This window comes from Gavia stellata, chromosome 1 (assembly GCF_030936135.1).
Source record: "Gavia stellata isolate bGavSte3 chromosome 1, bGavSte3.hap2, whole genome shotgun sequence".
NCBI classification, from domain to species: Eukaryota; Metazoa; Chordata; class Aves; order Gaviiformes; family Gaviidae; genus Gavia; species Gavia stellata.
In genome coordinates this window covers 132,220,492-132,241,875 of record NC_082594.1, presented here as the reverse complement: position 1 = coordinate 132,241,875, position 21,384 = coordinate 132,220,492, and the positions used below count along the sequence as shown (strand labels likewise).

General features: G+C 46.4%; 1 protein-coding gene across 7 annotated transcripts; it reads left to right on the top strand.

Annotated features, from left to right (window-relative positions):
- The first annotated feature begins 530 nt into the window (after window positions 1-530).
- Window positions 531-18,565, top strand: ZNF384 (zinc finger protein 384). Of its 7 annotated transcripts, none has more exons than XM_059835741.1 (8): window positions 531-597; window positions 748-988; window positions 1,328-1,658; window positions 13,787-14,011; window positions 14,663-14,845; window positions 15,676-15,754; window positions 16,642-16,800; window positions 16,965-18,565. In XM_059835741.1, exons 1-8 carry the CDS (start codon window positions 532-534, stop codon window positions 17,238-17,240), a joined length of 1,560 nt encoding a protein of 519 aa, XP_059691724.1. In that variant the 5' UTR covers window position 531; the 3' UTR covers window positions 17,241-18,565. The 7 variants fall into 7 exon arrangements, with proteins under 7 accessions (XP_059691724.1, XP_059691735.1, XP_059691731.1 ...); XM_059835748.1 differs by having other exon boundaries at window positions 532-597; window positions 1,448-1,658; XM_059835752.1 differs by lacking the exon at window positions 14,663-14,845.
- Window positions 18,566-21,384: the final 2,819 nt, after the last annotated feature.

The following is a 21,384-nucleotide window of genomic DNA, read 5'->3' as shown; positions in this document are numbered from 1 at the left end:
CTTGCTGCATCTGGGTCCTTAGCGTTGAGCTGGGGTGGAGGGACAGGCACGGTCCAAAATTTTCACTGCTTGTGGGATCAGACTGTCTGTGACAGTGAAAAATGGTTTTCAGCTGTACTTCCCTGGTTGCAGATGCACAGACTTCATCATTTATGCCATGTACTTGGGTGGATGATAATCTGGGAATTTTTGAGGTGTTCTGGGCTTGTAGTCAGTCCTTTTTTTTGCATGGAGGACTACTGGGCAAGAGGCGTTTGAGATAGACCCAAGCCTGTGGGAATACCAGACACCTTTTTCCCCTGAAAATAATTTTTGGATTTGGGCGGATAGCTGAGAAGTGGGGAGAAGTTGCTCAAGTTAGAAAGGGGAGATTAAGGAACTGTCACAGCGTTAGACTGAGTCAGTTCCATGTTGGAGTCTCTTTGGGTTTAATGTTCTTTTTGTGTGTGTGTGTCTGTCTGTCTGTCTGTCTTCCTTCTCCTCCATTCCTCTTCCCTTCCCCCTTCCTCTTCCCCCCTGCGCCCAGCTAGGATGGAAGAATCTCATTTCAACTCCTCTCCGTACTTCTGGCCAGCAGTGCCCACCGTCTCGGGACAGGTAAGATCTTTGTCTTCCAACCTATTATGCTGGTCTTGCTTCCGGTTAGAAGTTCATGCATGATAAGTTTCTGTTCCATTTCTTACTCAACCAACTGCTGGGAGAAGCTGTACCGGGATATTCCAAAAGCTGTTCTTTCCCTCCGTTTAGATTGAGAACACCATGTTTATTAACAAGATGAAGGAGCAGCTATTGCCCACAGAGAAGGGCTGCAGCCTGGCTCCCCCCCACTATCCTGCCCTGCTGACAGTACCCACCTCTGTGGCCCTACCCACTGGTATCTCCATGGACTCGGACACCAAGCCGGAGCAGCTGACACCACACAGCCAAGCGCCTGTGACTCAGAACATCACTGTGGTACCAGTGCAGTCTGCTGGGCTCATGACAGCAGGTAAGGGACTCCAAAGACTTTGGCAACATATGAAGGAGACTCTGGGATGGGGGGGCGGAGGGTCCTGGAGAATCCTTTTTGGGCTGTAGGTTATTCCTGGCCCTACCGATGGTGTGGACTGCCTTGGCGTGGTTTCACTGTGAATCTCTAGGCACTCCATACATCCACCCTCTTTACAGAAGTTTGACTTCCAGCAACGGAGACTGGGAACGTGTAGGCTACTCTTCTGTTTGGGTTGTAGTCAGAAGTACGTGTATAGAGCTAGCTTCTGTGGGATAAGAAGGTTGGATGTAATTAGAGATGTAATAACTGACTTCCTCCATCTTTCTTTCTTTGTAGGTCCTGGTCTGGTGATAACTTCCCCGTCAGGTTCCCTGGTGACCACAGCCTCCTCTGCCCAAACCTTTCCCATCTCAGCTCCCATGATTGTCTCTGCGCTACCCCCCGGCTCCCAGGCAGCCCTCCAGGTGGTTCCTGACCTGTCCAAGAAAGGGACAACCACCCTCTCCGAAGGTGGTGGGGGTGGCGGGGGTGGGGGAGTTGCCCCCAAACCACCCCGGGGCCGGAAGAAGAAACGATTGCAGGAGTCGGGGCTGCCAGAGATGAGCGACCCCTTTGTGCTGTCAAACGAGGATGATGAGGACCAGCACAAGGATGGCAAGACATACAGGTGGGGAGCGGGGTTAAACCTTGGCTGTAACATTGCATGGGGATGGGGGTGTATTTAACCCTTCAGAGGGTTACATGGGGAAGAAGACATCTCTGCCTTTTCCCTGTAGAGTCCCCGAGTAGAGAATCTTTCAGCTGCAGAAAGAGTTGAGTTTTCTCTCTAATCGGGAATGTTTGCATGCTGGTGGGTTGACCCAGAACTAAGGATCTCCTCAGTGGACAACCTTGATTTCCTGAATATACAGATGTTAAATGTTACTAGGTTAGTTAATGACCAGGATGTTGTGGAGACTGAACCGTATCCTTGATGCCACAGCCGGGTAGTATGGCTGGTGTACTGCAGAATGCAGTATCGTCTAGTGCAACCGGAGCATTTCTGGTGTAGTTGAGAGCCCCAGTGTACACGGGTGCCCTGAATTAGGACTCCAGTTCTGTCCAGTGTAAAGACTACAAACTGGAGGCACGCAGAGCAGGAGGTGAACTGTGGTGATAGTGTCTGCTCCTGTGTGCATTGCCCCTAGCGATCTCCTCCTATTTCAGCATTCCCAACAAAACAGAAAAAAGAAATGTGTTTCTGAATTAGGTGTAAGGGTGTTTCCGAGCCCTAAGGGTGTCAGATAAGAGGGGGGAGAGTTCTGAGCCCTGAGGTTGGGTTTCTGAGCTTGGAGGGATGTGGCTTGAGTTTACAAGTGAGTGCTGGGAAAGGGAGAGATTAACTAGGAGGGACTACTTAAACCAAAGGATAAGGAATGTGGGTGTGTTAGCAAAGGTGGGAACTGGACAGAGCAGGCAAGTGCTAGGGAGGAAATGTGATGGTCTGTCTTAGTTGGGAAGCAGGAGCAGGTATGGGTGATGTAGCAATAGGTGTTCTCTGAGGGATGATTGAGATCAAGAGGCAGCAAAGTAGTAGCCAGATGGAAACAGAAACAGGAGATGGTCCCTAGCTCTTTGCACTTCCCTACTATTTGCCCATGATCCTGTCGCAGTTTCCCTTTAACCATCCTAGACCCTCCTTTTTTGTATAGATTTAGTTATGTTTCTGGAATTAAGTGATAACAATATGAAGGGATCTGCACAGAGTCAGTGCATCCACCCCAGGCACTGTTTCATTTTTAATGATAGCATTTTAAAAATGTTTACATTTTTAAATCAATACAGTTAAATGGGTACAAAATCAGAGCTTGGATCAGCCTTTTTATTTTCTTACCCAATGTCCTAGTTCTTCCACTTTGAAAATATAATCAGCGTATGGTGAAGAGGGGTGGGAGTGTTAGGTAGCTTGCTATTTGTAATCCCACCATTTATTTTGGGCCTTAGCCACAATTCCACACTACTCAAGCTGCTTACAGTCTGGGTTGCTAATTAGGTTGTTAAATATGTATTTACAGGGGACACAATTGGCAGTGAACGCTAGAATTAAAGCTGAACCAAGGCTTTAATTATAGCTCCTTGTTTACTTGTAAGTTTGGAAAAAAATGCCCAAGACCAGGTGGAGTGACTCAGCAGAAACTTTATGAACATGCATAGTCTGTGTAACAGCTCATGAAAAAGACTTTGCAGGAAAAAAACGAATGAGTTTTTATATAGGGACATGTAATCAGGAAGATTTCCTGTCTTCATGTTTAATCCGAGTGTGATATCTCTGCCTCTTCCTCTGAGCAGAGCTAAGGTGCAAGATAGCTAAATTGAGATTTATTGAAGACCACCAAGGAGTACTTCTGCCCTCCTTGGGATCTTCTCTTTGGCTGATGCTTTCCATGTGCAAGTTTGGAACTAAAAATAATTGTTGAAAAAATAAAGGAAAATCCTATCTTCTCTTGGAGCTGGGAGAGAGAAAACCTTTGTGAAATACAGTAAAATTGTTTCTCCATAATATACATAGGAATAGACTTGGAAGTTAAAACTTTGAGAAATCCTGGGTTCTTTCTGCATTCTAGAGGATGATCGGGGTAGTTCCTGTTACCTCGGTATGCAGACATGTCCTACCTAAATTAAGACTGTGGGTGAGGTTCATCTACTTCTGCTCCCTTCTGAGGCTGGAGGAGGAGTTGCTTGTGGTATTCGTATGTCTACGTTTGCATGATTTCACTGATCCCTATGATGATACACCGAGGACAATCTAGTCAGATGCCTGAAAGGAGCTGTACTATAATGATCAATACGACTTTTTTTTTTATACCTAATTCCTAAAGCCTGGGATTATTTTGTCAAATTAATTACTTTTTGGGTTTAAGTTCCTTTTTGAGCTCTGTGAGCTCTCTTGTCCTGAGGGCTGGGGCAGGTGGCTGATTTCCCTAATTCCTCACTCCTGGTGTATGGGTGAAGACAGAGTAAGGCCTTGAATGGGCAGCACAGCAAGGCAGATTTGGAAGGAATTGGAGCACAAAGGTGATACTTGTATTGCAGCTCATCCCATTCTCTGCTGAATGTAGAGGCTCCTGCTCCAGCAAATGGCAGCTGTTTTGCTGCTGTATCCTCTCTAGGAGTGAATTAGTACTCTGCTGTGGAAGTGGTGCAAGAATCTTTGTGACTAGGTTTTTCTTTGTAAGAAACGGTGTGAGGTTTGTGCTAATGATGGTGTTCCTTGCAGATCTTGGACATCTAGCCTTAGGATTAGTCTGGGAGAGTCCTTGGTGCTTTGCTTTGTGCTATTAGAAGAATGTGTGTGCCTGCAGGGCACAGCATCTAAGCCAGTCCTGTGAAGCATTTTCCTTCATGAGTAATGTCACTTCAGTCTTGTCTGGATTCATTGTCAGCTCTTTGTTAATCTTCCCTGACATCTCTGTAGAATTTACTTTTTCTGTGGAAAACGAGATCGGCATTAAGAGTCTTTATAGTAAGATGCTGGCAGCGTGAAGCACTTGGCTTCTTCTCAGTACTTTAAAAGGTGCTGAGGAAGAGAGAGTGAGCATAGGTCCTGGAGACAGTAGTATTGTTTCTTAGTACTGTTTTGGTGCCGGTAACTGTGCGCTTTTAGAAGTTTGTGGTGCGATGTGATCAGTGGGCAAGGCTGATGAAGTGGTTCAGCCTATCTGGGACAGGTCATCAGTTCTCCCTCTCTGACAAACAGTTCTCTAGTTTCTTCTTTGGAAGGGCAAGAGAGCTCTTCATAGGTGTTGCTTGGTTCCAGTATTAAGTTTGTAAAGGCCAGGACGAATACCCGTTTATAGTCTGGAATGGTTTTGCAAGCTGTGCTTTGGAGCCTAGGACACCAACAGGAAAATTGTAGGCTTGAGAAGGGCCTTGCCATCATGCTGTAACAAACAAGCTCTCTGTTCCCCACCGCTAGTTCCGAGTTTCCCTGCTTTCACTAGGTTGTGGGAACAGCAGGGAGTTTGGGAGACCATAAGCAGCTGAGAGACATAGGAAGCTTCTGAGGCAAGTCCAGGGTGGAAGAGTGCACAGAAGCCTTAGGAGGCTTAGCAAGAAGCAGAGTTGAGCTGTAGAGTGCGAAGCAGCTGGATGGAGGCCCCCTTTAGTGAGGAAATTGGGGGCATGAGGGGAGCCACTGGTTTGAATACAGCTGGTGGGTACGTTCTCAGACATGTCTCATTTTAAGCCTTTTTTTCTGCCCTGTACTGGATTTAGCATTGCTTTTTGGTGAACTTCCCATGGTTTTGAATAGATTTGAAAGCTGGTAGCTATGGCTTTTGCAAGCTGCATATATCTGTGAAAATATGGTCAAATTTGGCGTTGTAAGCTTGGGAAAAATCTGTCAAGCATGCTCTGAGGTGCTTTATAGTTTGGTAGTTGAAGTACGTGAAGATTATATCCTCTTTGACGTTTCTTGAGGCTTGCATGACTCCAGGCAGTGACCAGACTGTCTATGTCCACAGATGAGATAAATACGCTTGAATCTCTCTGTTTCTATATGAGGCTGGACTACAAGTGTATTCTCTCTGCAGCAATAAGCATCTTCTCGGCTAGTGCTGAAGGGCCAAACGTGCTTTTGCTGCAGTCACAACTGCTCCTGCTTCAGAAGGGAGCCTTTTTGTGCCCAGTGTTGACAGTAACCTTCCCCCTCTGATGCGCACAAAGGCAAGGTGCGAGAAGACACTGCTTGGTTCAAATGTAGTTAGGGACAAGAATGAGATATGGGCAAGGCCTGGAGCTGATTTTGTCTAGGAAGTCTGGAAACTTGGTAGAGCAGAGATGAGAATCGAAAAGGAGGAGAGAGGAGCGACCAGAGCCTACGAACTAGGGAACGCAGCAGATGATGTGATGGGGAGTCTATTTGCAAGGGAGAGATGGCACAGAGATAAGCTACGAAGGACTGCGACTGAGGGGAGGAGGAAAGAGTCAGATCTGCTAGGGGCCTGAAAATGAGGAGATACCCAGAATTAGCAGAACAGATGGGGACAAGAGCATGGTGGGATGTGGACAGGGAAGCAGAAGCATGGGAGAGAGGAGACAGCTATTAGGTAACTGGGAGAATGGAATAGGGAAGAGCCACTGCAGTAGAGGACAAGGAGGCTGGAGCATGTGGGTAAGAGCTTGGGCCTGGGTCTTGGTGCGGGAGAGAGGGGATTGCAACAGGCTGGAAGGCCAAGAGCAAAGGGGGAATTAAGCTTGAAGTGTCAGGCAGAAAGTTTGACCACATTCCCTCCAAAGCCTAGAAATATTAAACCCAGTATTTCTAAATTTTGCCATGTCTCTGATGCCAGCACAAGAATGTGACCTCCTCTGGCAAAGAACCTCATCCCCCTCAAAGGCTAGAAAAAGGTGACAAGCTCCCATTGCTATCGTTTATCATCCTGGCTGCAGTGGCAGAGGTCTGTGCCGTGGATCTTAAGATTGCTGATGACCAACGTGGGTGTCAGTATGATGCCACATGTCGGAATTTCTGTTTGCTTTTTTTAACAAGTAGTTCCGTGAGCAGCGGAACTAATGAAGCCTGGTTTCCAGCGGCTCTCTCCTGTGTGGATTCTCTGATGTCTAACCAAGGGTGAGCTTACTAGCCTTTCCCTCAGCAGGAGGCTCCAAGAGGGTCTCTCTTCTTTCCCCGGCTGTGTATTTTTCTGAGACTTGTGGTGACTTTAAGATCCTTACCCCTTTTCCAGATTTGGTTGAAATTGGCTTATGATCTCAAAAGTCTAAGGAGGACAGGTGCACATGCACATCCACATATACACACGCAGTTCGTACACATAAGCTTTGCTTTGTATATGAATGCTGTGGCTGGAGGTTAGAAAATGTCAGAATTAAGACTGACCACATGCCTCAGGATATAAGGTAAAAACTTGCATTATGGTAAGTTCTCTACCTTCTGCTGAGATATTGTAACTGCATGCGTGCGTGCACGTGCGCGCTCTCAGTTCATCATAGTGCCAAGCAGAAGGAATTAACAGTAAAGGTTCTGCAGTCATGAGTTTTAATTTTAGCCCATGTTACTTGCATGTCAATGGAATGAGTGTGTGCAAGGGAATGCAGGGGGGCAGTTACAGTTTCAGCTGGGGAGAGAGAACTTCAAAACTATTCCGTCACACATCTTATCTGATCACACCTTAATTTCCCCCTATTGAGTCAATGCACTTTGATACCATCCTTGATTATGTGATTGTAGTTATTGCGTACGTGATGGTCTGTCAGAATCCTGCATGTTTACTCACAGAACCTGAAAGGAGTGTTTTATTTAAAAAAAAAAAAATGGCATGGGGTTGCAGAATTGAGAAGGATGAATTGGGGAAGGCATTTGACTGCTAGTCTGAAGAATTGTAGATTATGCTTGCCTCTGCCGTGGATTTGCTATGGTATCCTACAGCTATGTGGTTCAGGCCTGCAGATAATCTTGCCTTGAAGCATGTGCAAATATGAGTAGGTCTAGTCTTCAGTGGATTTGCATTTGCTGCAGGCTAAAAGTGACCACAGGCCATCCTGAAATAATTAACACTTGGTGTTCCCAAAACCATAATCTCTTCTCAAGTATCATTGAACAGTCCTCTGTTACATGTCAGACCCTGTTTCACTTTGCAGAAGCATTGCATCACGTAGCTGTAGCATGGAAATCTAGAGGAGCTGTGATTTAAATGTATGTAATATGAATTTTCCTTTAAAGGAAAAAAAAGTGGGCACGGGTATCAAGTTTGGTCACTTGGAATTAGTGGGTATGTCTGTCTTACTGTGTTCCGCTCCTCTGTCTTTTGTCACTCCCTTCACTCCCTTCCCTTAGAAAAAATAAACCAGGGACATTGTGGGGAAAGCTGAGTGCTTATGGAGCACTAAAACTTCTGTGGTGGATACGACAGATGAGTGATTCTGCTTCGTGAGGTTGGAATTGCATGTGGTCGGCGAGGCTTGAGGCTGTACGCAGAGCGGTGATAAAAAACTGAACGCCTGCTTGTTAAGTATCTGCGCAACATAATAAGGATGCAGTTTGGTGGTAGCAGTCAATAAGGCTGCATCAGAACGCACCTGCATTGCGGAGCCAAATTATGGTGACATATATGACCTTAATTCTGGCGTTTCCATATTTGCTAGTGCTTTCTCATGGGCCTTTTGTATTATTTTAATTTCAGCTTTTGCATGTTAGCACTATACTAGGACACCCCTTGTTCTGCTTTATTGTTTTGCTGGTCTTTTTGCTAATGGTGACCAATTTCAGAAATCGGTAGAGAAGGTCTTAGGCCTGATGTTGTTCAATAATTTGGAGGTCAACAGAAAGTCATGGCTGGTAATTTACAGATAGAAGCAATGCTGGTGGATAGCTTAAAAAAATAGGAAAGTTTTATGTGGTTGATAAACTGGAACTATTCATGCAAAATGTATTTTAATACAGCCCAATGAAAGACTTAGCCTTTTGGGTAATACTGTTGACGTCTCCAGCAGTCAGGGATTGAGGCCTAGGTGTTTGGACACAGCAGAAGACAATATCAGACAGAAGTGTCTTTGATTGAATGTCTTTGATCTGAAGATAAGGAATACGGGGGAAACAGTATCCTGGAAAGCAATGACTGAAAAAGACTTCTAGGAATTAAGTGACATTGCGTGAGCTCCCAGTGCGAGGCTGTGACAGAAGAGGGTAAACGCAACTGTTGAAAGCATGAATGCTGGAGTCATTAAAAGAAGACAGGCAACTTGTGAAGCATGCTGAAATATCGCAGACTTCTGGGTCTGGTATTTTTAAAAGATCATTTAGGAAAATGGACAAAATGCAGGAATGCCCCCCCTGAAATCTGAGAACTGGCAAGTGCTATATGGTGGGAGCGTTTAACAACACTTGCTGCCTTGCCAGGAGAGTGTGATTATTTTTTTTTTTTTCTGTAGCCTTACCAAGCCAGCAGGTGACTGAAGGACTGTGGAAATAAGTTGACTGAGATCGCTGAGCGTAGCTGGTAGATTTGATAGTATACATGCCAGTAGTGTAAATTGGTAAATGGAAGCCTAATGTTGACTTTTGAATAGGAGTTGATGATGGCTGTAGAAGTGTGGAAGCAGCGGTGCAATTCATATGCTTTCATTTGGTGTCTTCATACTCGCTGGCTTTATTTAGGTCTTACCCAAGTTTTCTAGCTGTGTATCTTGGATGTTAGTTCTGTCTCCTTTCCCCTGCCTCTTACAAAATATTACCAAGAAAATGTTTAGCTTCAGCTTTAAAATAGTCAGGAAATGCGAGGGTTAAATTAGCATTTATCATGAACTGTGCATCCATCATTATGCCACGCTTGCATTAGTTACTTCATTAACTCTGCGTTGCAAAGGCAGTACATTTCTTTCCTTGCTAAATGAACTGCTGACTCTGACAGCCTAAACTTACTCTTTATCATCTAGTTTAGCTTCAGACCTTCCTGATTTGACTTTTTTTTAACTTGTGGTCTAACTTGTCTTTGTAGCCTAACAGAAGGAGCAAGGGCTCAATTAACTTCTAAGACTAATCTCAGTAGATACTAGGAATTTGAATTCTCAAAGCCATGTAAAAGCTTACATAGTTTTCACAACTGTGATACTGATTAATTAAGCACTTGATTGAAAAATGCTGTTAATCCATGCTAGGCAAATTTTACTATGGGCTGGTATTTCAGATGGTATTTTATCTCATAACAGCATCTGATGAATGAGGCGGAACATTCCATGAAAAGTGGAAAAAAAAATGGCACTGTGTGCCACAGAGTTGTAGGCTAGTTGCTATAAGCATCATTTTGTTTATGACTCATCATGATGACTTTCATATGGGAGCAGAATTAGAATTGTACATCCACCTTTTACTGGCATTTCATGATTTTTAAGGGTGTTTCTTTCTAACATGAACATTCTCTGAATGTCTCACTTTTATGTCCCTGCAGATTCCCCATAAAAAGAAAGGATTATAAACATTGAAAGGGGTCACTTTTGATCTCTGGTATATGGCTGGGTACTAAATTAACTATGAAGAGATACACCTCTGTGTTATTAAGAATATGTTCTCCTAGGCTGTCTAAATTTGCAGAGCCATAACAAGCAGCTGTAGGGATGTTGTGTCACTGTCAATGGGAATGCTGCAGTCATTCCTGTTACTTGCTCTCAGAAAGAATACAGTGGAAGTAGTGGTAGTTTAGAAGCACACTGGGGAGAAAAGATTAAAAAGGGATATGAAACGGGGGGGGCGGGGAGAAAATCAATTATTTCATATAGCGTTTTGTTCATGCTTAGCAGGGAGCACTCCCAACTCTTCCTCTGCCTAGCCAGAAGAATTTCACTGAAGTAGAATGCTGAAATGCTGCTGGTGTCAGATGCGATGTTCTCGTTATCGGGATAGATTTAACGGGGTTTGAAGCCATATTTGCCCACTAGAGGGCTGATTGCACCTTCCCCTTTAATATTTGATGGTGTCTGAGGCAGAATGTGAAGCCCTTAATTAAATGGATCATTTGTTCCCTTGAAAATGCCTGATGCCACACAATACAAAACTCTATGAAATGCGGCTTTCTGCTGTATTCCAAGGCTTTTTTTAACTCATAAGGCTCATGAATTTGTTAATGCCACATAACATTCTTCCTCTCTCAGGGCTGATGCTAATTAGATGATTAGAAAGTGAGTCCTTGCAAGACTTTCTTTTTAAATGTTGTTTGAAAAACAATACTGGAATATCTATACCTGCTAAATTGAGACAAGAGGGGTTTGTTTTGGGGGTGTGTGTTTTTGCTAACAGTCAGATATATCTTCCATTTTTATGTAAGTGCTGGAGAGGTTTTGAAATACCTTCTTTGTAATTTTATCTTGAAAATGGAAAAGGACGTTCAGTCTGTTTCTCTTCATTAAAGTTTATTCTAGGGAATTTCTGACTTGAAGGCAGATTCCTGACAAAGCAAATAAGGAAAGGAAAGGATAGACAGAAGTTATGGAAAATAAAGTAGATGGCTTTATGGCACTACAGATTTAATGCATGGGACTACTTAGACTTGATGACATAGTTAAGCTCATTAATTTTTCAGAACAGAATAGTCTGTTTAAAATATATAGTCTTGTGTACAGCACAGAAAAGATTAGTGCCCAGCATTGTATTTAAACTAGAGCAAAACTTGTAGAAAGGTATTTCCTTTGGAAAGAAGGCTGGATTCTTAAACTATTAATTGTAGGGGCCAAGTGATTGAGACCATACTATAGCCTCTGAGCGTTGTTCCAAAGATGCGTTATTCTCGTGGTTGGAAAGATCCTATTTCCTCTTGGATTTTTTAACTTCTACTGTAAGTTATTGTTTCTCGTTATGTCTTTCTTGGCTCGTAAAACAAGCCCCTAGTAATTGATGTTTTTCTTCCTACATAGATTTACATGGTTATTGACCAAGCTATCTTTTAAGCTTTTCTCCAAACCTAGATAGACTGGACTCAGTGAATCTTTACTGTGAAGCTGATTTTCCATATGCCATCATTCTTGAAGTTCGCTGAACTTGTCTGAGTTTTTCAATAATTGTTGACTAGGTGGACTTCAGAATTAGACATGCTGTTGCAAGAACGGTTGCACCGTTGCCATTTACAAAAATGATACCTGCTGTTCCCCTTTGTTTTGGATAGCCATATTAGTGCAGCATAGCATTGGGAGCTTGTTGTTAAATGAATGGTTCCTTACCAGAGGACTGATATTGTGGAACAGAGTTTAACTGAGAGTAATGGAAGTAAGTGTCTGCTGAGAAGGAGCTTGTTAAAAGTCATGCATGGGATTATGCCATAATTGCTTGCATTAGCAGGGAACTGGACTTGGCGACTCAGAGGTATTTTTCAGTTCGGTGTTCACCTCAAAGTTCTTTCTAGCATTGCTGCTTTCAGGGATACAGTCCTCATCCTGTAAGTATGACTTGTTAACTGCAAAATGCATATGCTGTATTCAAGTCTAACTTTAAACATTTCGGAAAGTCTGGAACAAACTGCACAAGTGTTTCGAGATAGTTGGGTTTATAAACCAAGAGCTACTATTTTAAAAAGATGATTCCGATGTTTCTTTTTACTCCTTGTATCTCTAATAGACCCAGGGATAAACAGCCAAATTGCTTCTGTTCGTTGATTACAGAAGAGATTGGCGCGGGGGGGGTGGGGGTGGGTGGGCACGGAAATGTATGTAAGGACATATTTAGCTTGCGTGTTCTGTTAGGGTTTGCAATTAAAGTGGATTAAGAGAAAGATGAAGGTAGGAAACGTGGGAACAACTGTTAGAGGTGGTAATGAATGTAGAAGAGCAACAACGGAGAGGAAAATACGTTACGGCAGGTGTGTGGTAGAGTGCTTGCTAGGGAGGCATGGCTTCCAGTTAAACAGCTTAAATTCAAGCTGTGGCTTGGAAAGGGTTGTGGAAGTTAAGGTAGGTGCTGGATGAATATTGCCTACATTACATACGCTAATGAGACTGCACACTTCATAAAGCTTCTGGCTCCAACGTAGTCACAATAGTAGATGTAATGAAGTATCCTTATGGGAGGAGATGGATATGGGGAAGAGCAGGATCAATGCTCTGTGGCTTGTAATACCTGCAGAGACTTTTGTCACTGAGCAGTTTTGTAAACGCTTGTAAAACCTGAGGAAATTCCCAGACAAAAACCTAAGTCAAGCTGCTGTGAAGGTTGAAGCCAGTCTGAAGCCAGACTTCTTCTGGGTGGCATTTTTTTCTCTCAATTGTGACCCTGGAAGTTCCAAGTACAGGTTCAATTTTGTCTTGTTTAATTGAAAAGTCTGCAAATGGAAAAACTAAGTTCAGAGAAACCTTAACTCTGCCCCTTGGTTGACACATGTATGGGGGGGGGAGTCCAATAACTGGGATGCAGCTTCTATCTCTGTCAAATTATCAGCCACAAAAGCTTTTACCGTCTTGAATTGTGTAACAGTGCAAGCTTCTCTTAACAGCCTGGTGTCATGACGGAGGAACAGTTTTTAACAGCAGCATCCATAACAGATAGATGCCAACTGCTTCTTCCTGTTCAAAGAGTCTGTGTGTTACCAAATACGTTTCTGATCACGATGGGAACAGATGGGTCCAAACTCCTAGACAAAACATTTTGCATCACATCAGTAAGGTAGAAATGATGAAAACCCATTAGACCAGTGAGATACCACATTTGATATCCAGAGTATCTTTGTGAGACCCACTAGGAAAGCAGCACTGTTGTTATTCTCAGTATTTTGTATTCTAAATACTCAAGTGTCTTCTGCAAAAATGGGAGCAGAGTTAAATGGGTTTGGTCATAACTGCTTTTGCAGACTTTGCAGTACATGGAATTAACTTTTATTAGAAAGATGAACCTTGACCTGGGTTTTCCAGGTTTTCCAACCTTTTTTTGACTGAAATAAATCACAGATGAACAAAGTGGGTTTTGTCTGGGAATTCTTACTCCTGTCCCCTTCAGATTGCTGTGGAAAATTTCCAAAGCACTGCCCTGTCTCCCTTGTCAGCCTAATAAATTAACCTCTCTGATTCTTCCAAGACCTTTACTTGTCTGGCTGCAAGGTATTGTTTGGTCTCTTCTGCCAGTTCCTAGCTTAAGTTTGTCCCCCTGGGACTGGAGCACTTGCAGCCAAGCACAGTGTCCTGGGTGAAACCTCCCCAGAACCACATAGCGAGAAAACGTCCCTTCTTCGCTCAGTGTGGAAGACCCCGTCCAGTTAGAGTTGATACATAATGGGGCTTGCCCCCGTGTGACACTGTCTCTTCCCCTCGCCCCGGTCCCAGGTGCCGGATGTGTTCGCTGACCTTCTACTCCAAGTCGGAGATGCAGATCCACTCCAAGTCCCACACGGAGACAAAGCCACACAAGTGTCCTCACTGCTCCAAGAGCTTCGCCAACAGCTCCTACCTGGCCCAGCACATTCGCATCCACTCAGGGGCCAAGCCCTACACGTGCAGCTACTGCCAGAAGGCCTTCCGCCAGCTCTCCCACCTGCAGCAGCACACACGGTAAGGGCCAGAGGAGGCTGGGGGCCCTCCGCACTGCATGTTGCCGTCATCCCAGCATGCTGTGAGCCCCCTCAGTGGGCAACTGCCTGGGGAGACCTTGCTGTTTTCCGCAGGCTGGTCAGGTCTCATACACGACAAACCGGCAGTAGTGGTATCCGACACATGAGACTTGTCACTTGCTGTGAGGGGCTGGGTGTGCACAGAGGTTAGCGCTGCTCGTTCTGAGGGGCGTCTGCAATGGAGTGATGCTTTCTGACAGAAGGTAGGGCTGCTTGTGTCAGAGTGAGAGTAGAGTGGGCATAGGAGGACTGTTCCCTGTCACCCCAGCGTAGTTCTGCCAAACGTCTCAGTCCAGGCTTGCAGCCCCCCTGCTATTTCAGCCGTAGGCTTCCCACACACAGCTCTGCCAATGCCCCTCAGTCCAAACTCTATAGTTCCTCTCTCTGGATCCTCCCCCGGTGCGGACAGACCATGGTTGCTTGAATCCAAGGGGAGCACGGTTTGAGACCGAGCGAGCTCATGCCGTGTTTGGAGTTCCTCCATGTAGCAGATAGCGTGGTGCTGTCCCACCCCCTTTGTGCCCTCATTCCATCAGCACTAGCCAGATGGCGGTCGTGTCCAACTGCTGCTGCTCCTCCTCCTCTTCGGCAGGATCCACTCCAAGCTCCACACGGCGATTGTCAAGCCGCACAAGTGTCCTCACTGCTCCAAGAGCTTCGCCAACACATCCTACCTGGCCCAGCACCTCCGCATCCACTCGGGGGCCAAGCCCTACACCTGCCGCTACTGCCAGAAGGCCTTCCGCCAGCTCTCCCACCTGCAGCAGCACACACGGTAAGGGCCAGAGGAGGCTGGGGGCCTGGCCCTGGCCCCCCCGCGCTGCCGGCATGCACCTGTGGAGCACGCGCGCCAAGCATGCGGGGGGCGGGCGGGGAATGCGGCCGGCTGCACCCTCAGAAGGAGGTGACCCACCAGAGTGGACGGAGTGGAGGCTGCGCAGGAGACACTGACCACGTCAGGGCTGAGGTGGGCACGTGCTGTCCCTGGGGACCCTTGGTCTTGCACCGCGGGGGGCACAGAGAGAGAGAGCGATAGAGAGAGAGGCATTGGCTGTAGGGGATCCCAGCCTGGCACCACGGGGGTTGGACTGAGTGTGTGGAAGCTTCTCCTGGCATTGCAGGGGGACAGGGACAGATGAACACTGCAGGTGATCTGAGCCTGATGATGTAAAGGGAAAAGTGTTGGAGTGTCTATCCTGAGAAGGAACAGAGATGCTTTCTTGGTACTGCGGAAGCAAGAGAACAGACTCCTCTTGGTCATATGGGACTCCTGAGCTTGGAGCAGGGAGCCTGGACCTCCAGACCCCTTGCCAGCTCATTTTCAGGTGGCCCACATGCCGAGCTGTCCAGGCATTCCTTAGCTCTTGCTTCTCAGTCCTAGTCACTCTCTGAAATCTGCTTGACTGCCTATCTTCTCTAACTTCTAGCTGGACACAGGAGCTGGGCAGAGCTCTCTTTGTCCAGATAGAACAGCATCTGGAGGCAACATCATCTCCTTCCCTCCTTTCCTGAGTGGCTGTGAGATTTGATCACAGCATCAGGCCCTGGCAGTCTGCCCTGCCTGCCTGCTCACTGCCTCCCGTTTGTGCTCTTCCTCCTCAACAGTATCCACACCGGGGACCGACCCTACAAATGCGCTCACCCTGGGTGTGAAAAGGCTTTCACCCAGCTTTCCAACCTGCAGGTAAGGGGCTGGGCTCGTCCTGCTCACCAGTGGGGGTGGCAAGGGCGGCCGTCAAATGGGAGGAGAGGCTACTTGTCTGTGGTGGAGGAGGTGGAGAAATTGGGGCAGCTGGGAGGAGAGTGAGAGAATACAGAAAAGCTGTTTAAGTCCTGGGCGGGGGAGAGATTCCTGGCTTTTGTGGCACTAGTGACCCAAAGAAGTCGCCTAAACAGTCGCGTCCTGTAAAATTGTAAACTTGACTTGAAAGCAGTGAGACCTTGGTTAAGTTACTCCCATCTGTTTTGCAGAGCTTTCTAACTTAGCTGGGTTAAGACTTTTGCTAAATGTCACACAGAACAAAATCTGGGTATCCAATTGGTTTTTTTTGTTTGTCTAACAATGAAATGGAGGGCATAAGAGTAGGGATTTAGGGAAGCAGAGGTGGTGTGTCCTGTTGCAGTGTCCTGCAGGAGGGGAACTGTAGGGTGTGCCAAATGGCAGAGAGCTGTAAATGCCTGCCAGCAGTTAAAGCAGGTCCTGAAGGGCAGTGACAGATGCGGGGAGCAAATGCGTAGTGGGGCGGAAGAGGAGAGAAAAGGGAAAGATGAGAAAGAGTTGCATGGAGACTGAGAAGATGGGGATTGTGGAGAGTTAGGAGATTCTGCTCTTCAAATGCCTAATATGCCTGAGAAAAAAAGGGCATCTGTGGGAAAGATGTGGTGGGCTGGGGGGAGAAGCTCGGTCCCCTGCGCCAGGAGCCAGGCATACCTCCCTCAGCAGGCGGGGGCCCAGAGAGCTTGGGGCCTCGCTGGAAGGGGATGTCAGAGGTAAAGCCTTCTCCAGTACTAATGCTCGCTTCCTTCCCTGCGCTTGCTTTCTCTTTCCTCCACCCCGCTGCCGCCCCCCAGTCCCACAGACGGCAGCACAACAAAGACAAACCTTTCAAGTGCCACAACTGCCACCGTGCGTACACGGATGCTGCCTCGTTGGAGGTACACCTGGCCACGCACACGGTGAAACACGCCAAGGTCTACACCTGCTCCATCTGCAGCCGGGCCTACACCTCGGTGAGTGTTTGCTGCCCTGGGGGCAGCGGAAGTGGGCACGCTTCCCAGGGAGCAGTCTCTCCAGATCCCGCGGGAGCAGCCCCCTGAGCTGTCCTGTCCCTCACCGTTGGCTTTGGCTCTTGCGAACGTCGTCACTTCCTCTCACGCCATTCTTCCCTTTGCAGGAGACGTACCTGATGAAGCACATGCGGAAACACAACATCCCTGACCCACAGCAGCAGGTGGTTCAGGCGCAAGCCCAGGCCTCTCAGCAGCAGCAGCACTTCCAGCCGCAGGGCGGGGGGGCAGCAGGAGGCCCTTCTGGAGACACTAACCAACCCAACCCTCCCCCCCAGTGCTCCTTTGACCTGACTCCTTACAAGACTTCAGAGCATCACAAGGACATCTGCCTCACGGTCAGCACCAGCGCCATCCAAGTGGAGCACCTCTCCAGCTCCTAGAGAGACCTCAACCCAGGGAGCAGAAAGCCTCTTGTGCATAGCCTGCGCCCAGGGGCACCGCTTGTGCAGCGGCCCTCCTCGTGCAACAGTCTCCGGCCTCTCCTCCTGCAACAGCCTCTTCTGGCCGTGTAACCCTGTTCATGGCAGCCCCTTGAACAACAGCCTGTCTCAAGGGGGTGCTCCTTCTGTGCAACAGCCTGCCTGGTAGGAGGATGCTTCCTTGTGCAAGAGCCCCTTTCCTGTGCTGGGATCACTTCCTCGTGCAAGAGCCCCTCCTTTCAAACCCAAAGAAAGGCCCCCGTTTTGCCTTCTCTCTCACTGTAGGATGTGTATGAAGGGGGGGTGCATGTTGAGACATGCATGGTGGATGGGATGGAGAGACGGTCCTTGTACGTACAGGGGCTCGGACACATGTTTTCAGCAGGCCACAGAAGAATGTGGCAGGGTTCACAGCTGGATGGGGTTCTTTGAGGATTTCCTTGAGTGTCTAAGAGAGAAATATCCATTCCTGTCCCTCCTGCTTGTGAAAGGGAGGAGGGGTCGCTCGTCCTGCCCCAAGGACTGGATGGGAGAAACCTTCTCCCCAGTGGAAGGTGAGACCAGTGTGGGGGGAGAGGTGAGGCACGTTCTCTGGGACAGACAGGTGCCTACGCTGCCCGAGGGCTGTGGAGTATTGCACTCTTTCTCCTCCCCTGGTGGAGAGCGATAGAGAGGAGTCTGTCTGAACTGGCTGCTGCCTCTCTCTCCCAGCTGTCTGAGCAGCACGATGGCCAAGGCCCTGTAGGAATGTGGGTTCCTGCTCATTGCTCTTCCTGCCCGTTGTGGATGATGTCCTAGCAGCTTGTACTCCTCCTCCTCTCCCTCCTGCTCCCCCCCCTACCTCCTCAGAAAAGCCTGCAGGCATCAACAACAAACCAAAAAGCAACTGGAGGGAGGGTAAGAGACTGCCAAAATAATTGTCACCCTTCTCTCTACTCCCTTTCCTGAAAGGTGGAACGACAGCAGTTCTGACTCTCGCACGCCTGTCCTGCCCCCAGTTTCCCAAAGGGGAGGAGGAGGAGGAGGAATAGATCAGTCTTTTCAAGGAGCTGGCAGGAGGCAGGGAAAGGCTAGCTTCTCCTGCTCACCTCCCGTCAGAGTGCTCTCCCAGGCTCCCTCTTGCCAAGACGGGCTGGACTCACATGGCAGTGGTGGCCTCTTCTGGACCCTGGTCATGGGAGAGAATCCCCAAAAGGAGGACAGTGGAGAGAAGGGGATGAAGATCCCCACAGAGAGACCAATCTAATGAGAAGGGGGAGCCAACAAGAATAAACTGAAGGCCCCTTGAATTTATATATATATATATATATATAAATATCTATTCCCCACCCCTGGCCCGCTCTGTCCTCGCTGTAACTGTTTCTATCTCTGTGTTTATAAAACGCATTATCCTGGCGAATTTTTATTTTCAATCTTTGTTTGTTTTTCCCTTTCTCTTCGTCTTCAATTCTCCTTCCCTTTTTTTTTAAATTGGTCCACATGACTACTAGTCTTGTGTGTCACTTGTTAGTTTCTTTGGATCATGGAGGCTGACTCAGAAGAGAATGAGAAGGCAAGGGAAAAAGCATGTGTTGTTGGGATTTAAAATCAATCACCCACCCAAAGCCTATAGAATCCCAGACTTCTGTATGAACAACCAATAGGGGCTTTTTTTTTAACCACCTTGTATAGAAATAAATCGGTGTAAAAGGCTCCTTGAAGGTGCTGCTACGAGCACCCTGCCCCTGTGATGTGTGTTCCTTCCCCCTGCACCAGACCACTGCATGAGCATCTTGCCACTGTGAGCCCCGAGCTGCCGTGCGGGCGGACACAAGGGTAGCACATCCCGGCCTTTGGGCAGCCTTGCGCTTCACGCAGGGAAAGCGAGGAGCTCTGCACGCTGCACCTGGGGAGCCTGTGGCAGAAACCTTTTTCTTTGCATTTAGTCACTGGGGTCGGCTGTGCGAACGGTTGGAGTGTTTTGTAGATCCACAGGTTAGGCTAGAAGAAGCTGTCTGATTTGACTCCTGCATTTCACAGGGGACGTTTCAACCCATTTATCCTGTATTAAGCCCTAAGAACTAATGTGCATTTGAAGTACATGTTGACAAAATGCATTGGCTTGATTTTGAGGCACTGGGACACAGAGACTCCCTTCCATTGGTAGCCTGCTGCAAGGGCTTCGTGTTCTCACTTTTTAAATATTTAAGCCCGATTTCCCCTTTGGATCTGTTTGGCTTTGGCTTCCAGTTATGAGTTCTGGATATGTGCATCCCGCTGATTCAGAGAGCATTACAGCACAGTGGGGCTTTTTCCCCGGACTGGTATTTAAACACTGTAATATCCCTTCTCAGTCCACTTTTTGACAAGCTTAAATCTTCCACTGTAAGGGATTTCCTCCAGCCCATGAATTACTCTTGTCTTTTCTTTCTACATCTTGTCAAATTTTTCAGTATCTTGTAGAAATGTTCCTTTTGGAATTGAGTGTTCGAGCCCTGGTGCCATGGACAAGGTCCCCCTGCCCTTTGCCTTAAGTCTGCAGAGGATTGTGTTTGCCCTTTTCTCGCAGCGTTACACGGGAGCTCACATTAGCCACTTGTCTGGTGTGACCCCCTAGATCATCCGAAGTCTTGGCTTTCCATGATAGTGTTTCCCCCTTTCTACAGGTATGGTCTGAGTTCTTATTTCCTAGCTACTTAACGTGAGGCTCTATTGAAGTCCAGTTTGTGTGAATAGACCTGGCTTATGGATGGTCCAGGTTGCTCGCTGCTTCCCCAGTTTTGTCACCCACAAACTGTATCAGTTGTTATTTTTTACTTTTGGATCCAGGTTGAAAATGCTATATTGCATCTGACCTACACTAACTCAAAAAGCATCATTCCGTGCAACGTTCTATTAGCTGCTTTTTGAGACTTGCAGGCTAGGCATTTCGTAATCCTCTTAGTATGTGATTATGTACAGTAAATCTTTTTGACTTATGGTGCTAGGTCAATGCCTTACAAAAATTTAAGTATGTTGCACCTATGCAGTCCCCTTTGTTAAACCAAATGTATAATGATGTCATCTAAGAATGAAATTAAGGTTTGGGTTTTTTCTTTTTTCTACAAAATCTATATTTCATAAAACCTTTGGATTATAGGTTTTCTTTTTCATTCATTAATTCTTCATCTCAACAGCTTTTCCATAATTTTGACGTTGAGTCATTTCATTTGCCTTTTGGGAATACTGTCATGAATGTCTTAAGGTATTTCTCTAATATCCCAAGTTTAATTAAAATAGGAATCAACGGGCCAGAGAGCTTGTTAGTGAACTCCTTTAGGACTCCTGTTTCTTCGCTGACTTAAAAATACACATCCCTTGTAGATGTTGTCTAATCTCCTACTTTGATACAAGGTACTGGATAGAAGTTGCTGTTTTCGTACGACTGCCACATCCTGTTTCTCTCCAAATATGGAATCGGAAGTATTTGTTGGCTGATTTCCCCTGTTCTGTGTCACTAGATTTGTCACCATTTTTATTCGCATGGATCAGTACTATTAGTAAGATTTGTTTATTTTTTACTTAAAGGAAGGAAAGATCAAAAATCCCTTTCCTATTGCCAGTAGTTTTGCTAGCCACAAAGCTTTCCTCGCCAGTTTTTATCTATTTTATATTGTCTAATTTATGTCGGTTGCTGTCTGGCCTTCCCCTTTTCCGTGCGTTATGTTTCAGGGTTGTTTTTTTGTTTTTTTTTTTAAATTTGTTTCTTCTTGCTCACAGACTTTCTCACTGAACCCAGGATGAGCTTTCACCAAAAGTTTTCCTCTTTCTTGATTGTGGAATTAGGGCTATTTTGGCCACATAATAAATTTTTCTTACAGAAGAGTTTAACTGACATTTTTCTGCATTATTTCTTTTTTTTTTTTCATGGACAACTCAATTTATAGTTTTGCTCACCTTGGAAATTAGCACAGATTCAGCACAGGTTTATTACTGCTTGTGACTCTCCTCTGCATGTCCATCTTCCATATGCACAGGACGAAATTGCCAGTTTCACAGAATCATAGAACGGTTTGGGTTGGAAGGGACCTTTAAAGGCCACCTAGTCCAACCCCCCTGCAGTAAGCAGGGACATACATCTTCAACT

Excerpts from the sequence above, each read along its gene's own strand:
- ZNF384 (XM_059835741.1), top strand. The coding sequence starts at position 532 with ATGGAAGAATCTCATTTCAACTCCTCTCCGTACTTCTGGCCAGCAGTG. Across the intron at positions 14,846-15,675 it reads CACCTGCAGCAGCACACACG|TATCCACACCGGGGACCGAC; the intron begins GTAAGGGCCAGA and ends CCTCCTCAACAG. Across the intron at positions 16,801-16,964 it reads GCAGCCGGGCCTACACCTCG|GAGACGTACCTGATGAAGCA; the intron begins GTGAGTGTTTGC and ends TTCCCTTTGCAG.